The 9,878-nt window shown below is 44.1% G+C and overlaps 1 protein-coding gene across 4 annotated transcripts in view; it reads left to right on the plus strand.

The window, feature by feature from the left end:
* NDST2 (N-deacetylase and N-sulfotransferase 2) overlaps positions 1 to 5,091 on the plus strand; it is a 146,169-nt gene extending 141,078 nt beyond the window's left edge. For all 4 annotated transcript variants that reach the window (XM_009277653.2, XM_009277651.2, XM_009277652.1 and 1 more), the window contains 3 exons: positions 1,275 to 1,384; positions 2,905 to 3,007; positions 3,167 to 5,091. In XM_009277653.2, coding sequence (XP_009275928.1) covers positions 1,275 to 1,384; positions 2,905 to 3,007; positions 3,167 to 3,292 — 339 coding nt within the window. In that variant the 3' untranslated portion in view covers positions 3,293 to 5,091. The remainder of the gene's footprint in view (positions 1 to 1,274; positions 1,385 to 2,904; positions 3,008 to 3,166) is intronic.
* The last annotated feature ends 4,787 nt before the right edge of the window (positions 5,092 to 9,878 follow it).

The following is a 9,878-nucleotide window of genomic DNA, read 5'->3' on the forward strand; positions in this document are numbered from 1 at the left end:
CTGCCCCTTGTTTTCATTGCACCTTCTGTCCCATCTTTTGGAAGAAGAGCCACCACTTGCTTCCTCCTGTTACGAGCTGATAAGAAATCAGGCTTGAATACTCCAATTTTGCACTTCGTTGTATTTGTAAAAGTAAACGAGTGCAAAAGGATACTGTGATCTCCCAGAGAGCTCCACAATATTGAGAAGTTCAGCGAGAGCAGCAGTGTTAGCACTCCCTTCCTTTCATCGTGGCAGCCTGGAGCCCAGGGACCCTCTTCAGGCCCAGCAGGCATTCAGCTGCTTGCTGTGGTTTCAGTGCTTTAAAGAGAGGCTCTTGGACTCTGCCACTTGTTAGTTCCCATGTTGAGAAGCCTTTAGCTGTCTGCTGAAGGGGAAATTTCACTGCAGAGATGTCAGGATTCTGTGTTTTGTGTATAAATTTGCAAAAAGTCAATTAACAGACAATATAGACCATTTCTGTGTCTGAATTCCCAGGAAATTTATAAACTGTCTAATACATTGTGAGTCAGGATGTGTTTTTTCAAGTTCCTTTCTGCTGCTGGGGTTATCCTCAAGACAGTCTGTAATCCAGCAGAGTCTTATAACGTCCATTTAGTCTCTTACTCTCTGCCAAAGCAGCAGCCTAAACTGTACGTGATAGATCTGCCAAGACTAAAAGAGACATGGGAAAACATTCTTGGGTTCGTGTCTCATTGCCTTACCGTTCCTGGAGGTTACTGCTGTGAGGAGTGATAGAGCCAGACACACCATCCTTATACTTACTATGGGTCAGGGTCTCCTACCTTCCCCAAACTTCAGTTCATGTGACTCTTTTTCTATTGTGTTCTTTGGAATAGGTAATTTATTAGCACAAATGTTGTTCGTCATTGTCTATCATACACGTAACAGGAGAATAGTCATAGGTTACAGAAGAATACTTAGCACAACGGCTGCTGACATCTAAAAAGAATACATGAGGTTTCCAGAGAGACTCTGTAAATCATGCCACTTCTGGGCCTTAACGCTCAGTTACATGGGGTGTGGCCAAAGGCAAATTTATTAAGCAAAGCCTGTCATGATCTACTGTCTTACAGTATTTGTGGCCCGTATCATAACTTCTGTCTGCGGTGACAAATGGGCCGCGTGCCCCCACTGTGGTGCTCTAGGATAAACAGGCTTTGGCAGCCTTTGCTCACACGCACAAAGGCCAGGGGCAGTTTTGAGAGCCGGGAAGCTCATGGGTGTCATTCAGCACAAGCTGTCAGAGGCTAAGCTGGCTGCTGTCTTTTCAGCTTCTCATTGTGGACGGTCAGGAGCTGAGACACAACCCTGCCTCTGTAATGGACAACATCCAGAAGTTCTTGGGAGTTACGCCGCTCTTCAACTACACCCAGGCCCTCAGGTAGGGAAATCGTTTTTGGGAGGATGCTTTCTTAGCCAAGTGTGATACTAATAAGCACTTGGTTAGAAGAATGCTTCTTATCTCTGACTACAAGACCTGCCAAGGTTTCAGAGGTATGCCTAACCCTAAAATTAGGTTCAGATAGCATGAGGTGCTACGCTAAGACTGGAATCATAACTTAGTCTTTCCAGAAATGATAGGGGAAGGGGTGGTTTTTGGCACTGTCATGGAAAAGCATGAAGTTGCTCACAGCAGTAATCAGGATGTTTTCCATTTGGTCTTTATGGTTTCAGGAAAGGTGCTGGAATTATTAGCGTTCCTTATGCTTTGTGTTACACCTCTATCTGACAGAAGGTAGAGGAAGTATGATAAAAAATGTGTGACGGGCTGCTCATATCTTCAACTAGAGGGAGATTAGGGACACATTGCACAGTTTTGAAGTAAAGAGCCTATTATTACAGAAGACATGGACTTGACAGGTGCCCAGAGCTATGTTAGGAAGTGTTAGCGGAGGCACTACCTCACTGCTACTAAGTTGAAGGACGTTACTCAGCCGTTACTGCGATCTTGCCCACAGTGCAAGTGCAATTAATCTGAATAGATTAAGTGCTAAGGTGAACTGTGGCCGTATCAGTCTGCAGTGGAAACTCTGCAAGCCCACCGGAGATCCTGAATATTGCTCTTTGCAGCTGAAACCAGTGTTTTCACATCTTCTCTGCTATCGCGGCCTATGCTAGCTGAGGGTAGCGGGTGGTGTGCGTGTGTGTAGGCATACGGCAATTGCCCTTTCCTTTAACAGTAAAGAGAGGAGAACCAACTCAGTTCTCTTCCTACAGTTGTTTTCCAAGGGGGTGGCACATGGCTCCCCAGGGGAGGGCAGATTTAGAGAAATGTCAGGTTACTTGAAAGCCTTCCTTGCTGAAGCACATGTCGTGATGGTGAATGGACTATTTACAGTAGCGGTAGTGGCTGGTACCCTTCAGCCAGGGTCAGAAAAGAAATGGTATTGGTCAGCTTGCCTCAGAGTTTGGTAGAGGTACTTGCTCAAACCTCAAGCTCACCTTTGGCCAATTGAGAGGACAGGATGGACAAGACCAGATTATGGTTCCCAGCATTGCCTTATAGTTATGTTTTAGCAAGAGAAGAAACACCGATACTTTAAAACAGTCAGGGGATTCTCTAACACTTTTCCACTATAAAGAGGAGATTTAAAAGAATTTACATACACTAAAACATTGATTATTATTCCCCCCCAAATAAAAGCTTAACAGACAAATATTGTAACACCATATTACCTCTGAAATTTGCACAAAGCTGAAACAGTCGTGGTTGTAATGGATTGCTTGTTGAAGTAGTCAAGTGCTAAAAAAAAAAACTGGTTGAACCAATACCATAAATAAATAAAACCTAAACTCAATTTTTAAAGCATTGAAGTGGGAAATACATATGGAGCTACTTAATTTCTGCTGCTACTAATTGGGCATGTGGCCATATCTTCTAAAGACAAGTGTCCCTTTCAGATTTGATGAAGCAAAAGGATTTTGGTGCCAGCTGCTAGATGGAGGAAAGACTAAATGCCTAGGAAAGAGTAAAGGAAGAAAATACCCTGATATGGATTCCTCGGTGAGTAACTGTCTCAAATCTGTTGGCAGCAAGAGATGTAGAAACATCCCAGCAAACCAACCTGGATTTTCCTACCACCCATGTCCTAGGTGACCTATGGAACATGTGTTGAGGGTAGCATTTTCTTTCATGCTAACGTGGTCTGTATTTTCCACGCAGTCACGGCTGTTCCTAAGAGACTTCTACCGGGAGCACAACATTGAGTTATCCAAGCTGATGAACAGACTTGGACAGCCCCTTCCAACCTGGCTCCGAGAGGAACTGCAGAACTCCAGCTGGAGCTGAGAGGGACTCCCTTGCCCCCAGTGCCATTGGGATGTGTGGTGCTCCAACGCGTGCTACAATGCCATCTCTTGTCAAGCCAAAACAAGTGGACAAATGAGCAGGAGCAGAGAATGTGCATGTGGAGCCTTTCCCCGCCATTGGGAAGGGCTGCTGCCTCTGACACTGCCCTGGGGCATGGAGTGCAAGTCACATTCTTGAGTATTAATGGTGTGTTACACTTTGACTTTTACTTACAGGAATGATTTGGAATGCCTGCCCTACTTTGAGCAGGGGAGAGAGCACGGTTAACACTTTATGTTTAAATTACTCTTCTCAGTGTATGAAACGGGCACGAGCTGGAGGGTTAATGTGTTACTCGTCTGAGTCCAGAAGTAAAGACTTAAGAGGTGAACTACTGAGCCCACTGCTGAGAAGAGCAGCAGCAGCTTAATAAAAGGGGAATCTAGTCCACTGAACGCCAGCTTTTATCCAGTAGTCTGTTTGGCAGCAGCAAGGTACAAGAACGCCTTGCTTCTCCCCACGCAGAGTACAGTGGCCATGATCATTACGTACAGTGCCACTGTGTGTGGCTGTTGGGGACTGCACCTTCCTGGAGACAGATGTAACAGACATAAGATTGCCTCTCCTTATCTGCAGCACTGTCGGTGTGATACGGTGTCCAGTGACTGGTCAATGGGGCAGTGGGAGATAAGGCAAAGCTGCAGCTATTGACACACAGAATTGATCTGTTATCTTAGGGAAAAGGTTGCCGTACTTGGCAACGTGGCAAGTATTTCTCTGCAGGGACTTCAGACTTTTCAAAAGATAACCAAGGAGTAGTATGTCCCCTTAGAGCACTTTGGAGGCACGTGTTAGTGCAGCACAGCAGCTGGGGGAGGCAAAGCTCTGGTATTGCAGTATAAGGCTGGTGCAGCTGAAAGCAGACAATTCAGTTCCCCCCCATGTCTGATCAGCTTAAAAAAAAAAAAGGCAATGTTTTTCTCTTTCCGACACCTCCAGGGCCCCTACCACATAACGTTGATAGCTAGCACCTGTTTTAATCCCCCTGCAGTCCAACAATCCAAGGAGAAAAGCAAAAAAGCAGTTAAAAGTAAGTATATAAAGGGAAGGCTTGGACTTAGAAGTGGTTTCCTGTATCCAAAAGGGGCTGTTTAGTTGTTTACTTCTGCACATAGTCAAGTAAGTACACTAAGGTGCTTTGCCTCCTCCTGCAGTTGCTGGATAATTATTCTCAAAGGAAATCCTCCATCATGGTCGTACGTGTTTTCTGTTGCTGAGCCCTGGGCTTCTGGAGTTGTGTGGGCCATTGTCCCTCCCTCCTGGGCGCAGATGGTCCTTGGAGATTGCTGCAGTTCCAGAGAACAGAGGGGCAGGATCCATATGAACAGAGATTATGGAAACTTCCACAACTGTCATGAGCTCTTTTTCTCCTATCCCGAGAGAAGTTGCTTCAACCAAACTTTTCCATTGAGCCTTAGGTATTGTGTATTTCTGAATGAATGGTGCATTTACCGTTGTATGTAAATGTATATAGTATGCAATATAGTATTTTATTTCTTGTGCCCTTGGAAAGGGTTATTTTGTGCAGCCAAAAAAAGGACAGAAAGACTAGAAAACCCGTCTCTCACTCCTGTTAGAGAGAAGAGCCCGACTTCCTGCACTGGATTAATGTATAGCATCATTCACATTGAATGATAATGAAGAAATTCTTGGCTCTCGAAGCTGAGCACAAGTGTCTGAATAAAGGCTAGAAGTAGTAGTAAGTGGAGATTCAATAAATGTACTACTTATTTTTCTTCTTTGTGATGATTTGGAGTGATGTCATGGACCCTAAGCTGGTAGAAGGGTAAGAAAAACTGGAAAACCTACTCCAGGCCTTGCAGCTGCCAGCTGGGAGGGCAACAAAGGTGTTTAAGTTGTATTTGTAACAACACAGAAACGGTGTCCTAAGGCTTCTTGCTCTGCAAGTGCACCTGTAGGCTTGCAGAAGCTGGCACAGCACACAACCTGTAGTTAGAGACTCATTCTTACTGGTTTGCACTAGTGATGACTGTTGGGCCTTTCCTGGCTGCTGCAGTAGTTTCCAGCTGCTGTGCCGCAGCAACAGAGCTTTGCTGTGCACCTCCTGTCCAGGTGTGCTCCAGCCAGACCTACAGTAATAAGCAACCTTACCTTCAAGTGGAAGCAAAACATTGTTTAAATAGTCATGGTTGTGACAGCACTAGAAAACAGCCTTACAGCTCGCACTTCACAAATAAACACAGCAGAGCAGCTATTTTTACATGCTGCTGCAGGAGGAGGATCCCAGGACCAGTGCTACTGATGCTCCACTAAACACAGTTTCCTGCTCTTAATCCATTACAGGTTGTCACTCACTCACACAATTACTTCATGTTTTACCTCAGACTATGGTACATCTTTGAGGAGATGGATTCAAACATTAAAACAAAAATCGAGGTACCAGGAATAAACGTTGGGAGGGGCTCGCTAAATGTCAGCCTTATTTAACTGGCAATAGTCCTTCAATCAAGGCAGCAAAGGGCATCTGTGTATTCTCATTATTCTTTCCCTCCCCCCAGTTGCTTCATTTCTATGCTATGCTAGTTCATAGTGCTTATGCTAATGGCAAACAAGTCACCTGCTGTGGTCAGATTCAAATGTAGGATGTCCTTATCTGATTTAGCTGATGAAGAGTCATTTTCAAATCTGGTAACTCCCTCTGACAGCATGTTACTGCAGAAGCTACCTTCTTTCCAACATCCCTTCAAAGCTGTGGAAACAAACACCCCCTCCTAAGAGAAGTTCTTAAAATCAGAAGCTCTGTGATATCAAAAAGCCAACAAAAACATCTTTTCCAGTGAGATACACTGGTTACTAGATACTGATCCATTAGGCACTTACACATTACAGACCCTCACACTTCATTTTGATAGCGGGAATAAACCTCATCTTCTTACCTCACTGCTTAGTAACAGAACTTCTTGGTAAGCAGCAGGTCACTTCTAAGACAAGGAGACCGGTAAGCACAAAACATTACCTGAAAAATTTTTTTTAATGTATTAAAAAATATTTTTGTAGTCTGATGCATAGGAAATGGACCCATTTAAAAAGGAGTAATTTGACCCAGGTATCAGAAAAGCACGTGATTGTAGTAGAAACAGTAGCCGGGTCGTGTCACTCTTCAGAACTGGAAGGGTGCACAAAAGGTGAGACTTGGCAAAACAAACAATAGGAAACAACTTTTTTTTTTTTTTCTTCTTCTTTTTGTTTTTTTAAAGCAAGCCATCAGAGTGTGTGTATATACTCACCTCAGAAAAGAAGGCTCAGCATATGAAGCTGGGACTTCTACTCACACACAACCTCTGGAATTCAATCCGGAAGGTACTTAAAAGTAGGCTGCTACCTCTTTCTACTAGGTACAAGAAATACTGACACGAGTCTCAACTATAGGGTAAGGACCTTTTAAGGGAACTGGGAAAATGTCTCTGTAGGTGGCAGTATGTATCAACTCTACATACAAATCTGATCGCTGAAAAACTGCAATTTTCAATTGCTGACGGCACTGCAAAGGCACATATTCCTGGCAGAAGCCTGCAGCTCCTGGAAGTCAGAATGACACTCGAGTCTAGCTATACGAATCTAACGAGCAACTTGATCCAACGCATCCTGTTGTTTTTCAGCCCTCGCACTCGGTTGGTAAGAGAATCCTTTGATTCCTTGCTGGTCGTTTTGCTGTATCATGGCAAGAAAAGCAATGACAAACTGGACTGCCAAATGAATCTGAAATGAATCTGTTCATTCCCCCTTGCTGAATCCCGAGTGTCTTCTGGTTGACAGGGTGCAGCTGCAAGCAAGACGCCAAGGCAGTGGCATCTAACCCACACAAGTGTTTCCAGCAGGCTGCCTCAAGCCAGGAATAAAAACCCCCATCATGCAGTAGGACATGGATTGAGCACTGGCACCTCCTCTCCAGTTATCAGGGTTTTACCTACAGTTTGTTTCTTTCCCCTTTTCCTTAAAGACCTGGGAGGGGGGCAGGGTGGGGGGTTGGAGAGTAAACACTGAGCCTTGTTAAGATTACGAACTAACGCCTCTGAGAAACACTTGCAAGCTGGTTTTGCTACAAAAAAGTATTGCCGACACTCTCAACTCCACTACTCTTGAGAACTATGTAGAAATAATTTATTAATCAATCCGTTTCTGGCTTTAAAGACTGGTTTTCTTCCAAGACAGGATTTCTCCCCATTCTCATTTATATAGTCTTAACTAACTTCTCCAGTCCCTCCCAAAATGCTTGTAAACGAGCATGCATCTAATGGTCACACTGCCCCAGCAGTCTGAAACCCGGCTCATGTTTATTTCACTTATGGTAACAGAGGATCATAAATCAGGCTGCTTTCAGAATCCCCCAAAGTCAAGTCATTGGAAAAGATTAATTTCAGGACTTATAACAATGTGTTGACACCAAGGCCCTGCACAACGGCTGCCCTTTAAGCCCCAAACTTCCCGCCAGAGAAGCTCTCCTGGCTGACTTTTAAATGAGGCAAAGTAAAGCATGACATGGAAGGAAATTGTGGGGACCCAGTCCCCATTCATAGTGCACGCTATCTATGTACGCATACTGTATACAATAGACTTTTAATGCATTTCCACATTTTCCCCTTCCTATAGCTTACATCCCCTTCATGGCAATAAAGTAATTGTGCAGTGCAGCCTGTGTGGTATCAAGTAGTTACGAATGCTGTAACTGTAAGCAGGCAACACCAACAAGAAAAAAAAGGCACTTGCTTACAGAGCACAGTCACTGTCTTTATACCAACAGGAAACACTCTACAGCAGTGAAGGTACCTTCTGACAGCGCACAAACCTTGCGTTTGGACGTTGCCACTGAGAAAAAGCATTAACTGTCACGGGCTCAAACGGAAACCCTAGCACAGAATAGCCCCAAGCTGCACTTCCAGCTTTCACAGCTTAATGCCGCTCCCGGAGAGGTGTCTCCACCGCCCTGCCCCAAGTGCAAGTACCCTGGAAACGGAAACGGGAAGCAGAAAGAAGCTCAAAAGCCACATTTGAACCATGCTGGGGGCAGGCTGTTAGTGAGAGGGGAGGTAGGTAAAAAACACCCCCCCGCCACCACCCCCAAAGTAGTACTATTTAAGAAAGACCTTCTTTACCATAATCATGTCATATAGCACTTAAATTTGGGCACAAAAAGAGAAAACAAACTATTCTAATTAAACTGTAGTTGAGAGCCGTTCACTCTATCAGTAGGGCTTAAAAACAGAGTCATACAGCAGTCGTGGTCATCAACAAATGCTGAGAAGTCCTCATGGCCCAACCTGCCTTTTTACTTTTTTTCAGCTTAGTTTAAAAAAAAAAAAAAAAAAAAAAGGCCTCAGTAGCAGACAGTGAGCAGACTTTTCTGTTTTGGCACACTTACTTTCTCCCCAGATGCATCCTGGAAAACTTGTTTTAATACCCTGCCCTTCTCTTAATGTCTAGGTAAGAAAAATACAACTCCTATAGAAAACTATTTCAAATTTTTGTCATGTTACAGCTGACTGACTTACACCAGGAGGTGGTGGTAAACTTCATGGATACTTCAATGCTTACCCTATTTTCATTGACTCGGGGTTTTGCAAGGCTGTTCAGTGCACTCTAGCACTGTGTAGCAACAGCCAAGCTAGCACTAGAAAATAAGCCGGGAAAGTGAAAGTCTGTATTCTGCTCCAAAATACAACAGTGCAAGGCTTGATAAAAACCAAACCCACGCAAAGAATTAAAAAACAGTTTAGGTTCAACAACTCCCCAGGAGGCTATTTCTGAATGGTTCTCAGAGAAGGAAAATACATATCCCAAATAAATATTAATGACAGTAAACAGAACTAGACAGAAACACACTTTTCAGCTAACTCCAGCCGTATCTGTTGCTAGGCACGTTGCTTCATCAGATGACAACTCCAACTCAGCTTGTTCATGGGCTGTAAAGACACTGAAGTCCAAAGGCAAATACTGTTCTGCTAACTCGTATTCCTGGAAAGTGCTTCCAAAGGAAAACTTTTACAGGCAAGAAAGATAGTTGTAGGTGAACATGTCCAAAAGGGAGCCAGCCCTCTCAGGTTGGCATACCTAATCTACACAGAAAAAAAAGGGTACCTGAAGCACGAGATGTGTTCCAAGGAATGAGGCTTGCAATTACTAAAACCTTTATTTTATCCATTCCATAAGAGCAAAAATCCCACTATTCCTTCCAATGAGCCAAATATCCAGCTGCAACCTTGGCACGTCGTCTGCCAACTACACTAATGCCAAGATTTTACCCCTAACGATGCAGGGATCAACAGTTTAAGTTCTAGAAATGCTGCTGTCCCAGATACAGGGGATAAGAGTACATACAGACAAGGGGTAAAGACACTACACGGCAACCCACTAACATCCGCAGGGAAGGGGAGGGGGAAAAAAGGCCCTTTCACTTACAGTACCTCACCTTTATCTTCTCACACCCTCTCCCATACATCTTTTGATGTACGGCCCCCACTGTATATATATAAAATGAGACACAGAGGGAATCTCCCATCTTTAAGGA

This window comes from Aptenodytes forsteri, unplaced genomic scaffold (assembly GCF_000699145.1).
Source record: "Aptenodytes forsteri isolate BGI_AS27 unplaced genomic scaffold, ASM69914v1 Scaffold15, whole genome shotgun sequence".
In the NCBI taxonomy this organism is placed as follows: Eukaryota; Metazoa; Chordata; class Aves; order Sphenisciformes; family Spheniscidae; genus Aptenodytes; species Aptenodytes forsteri.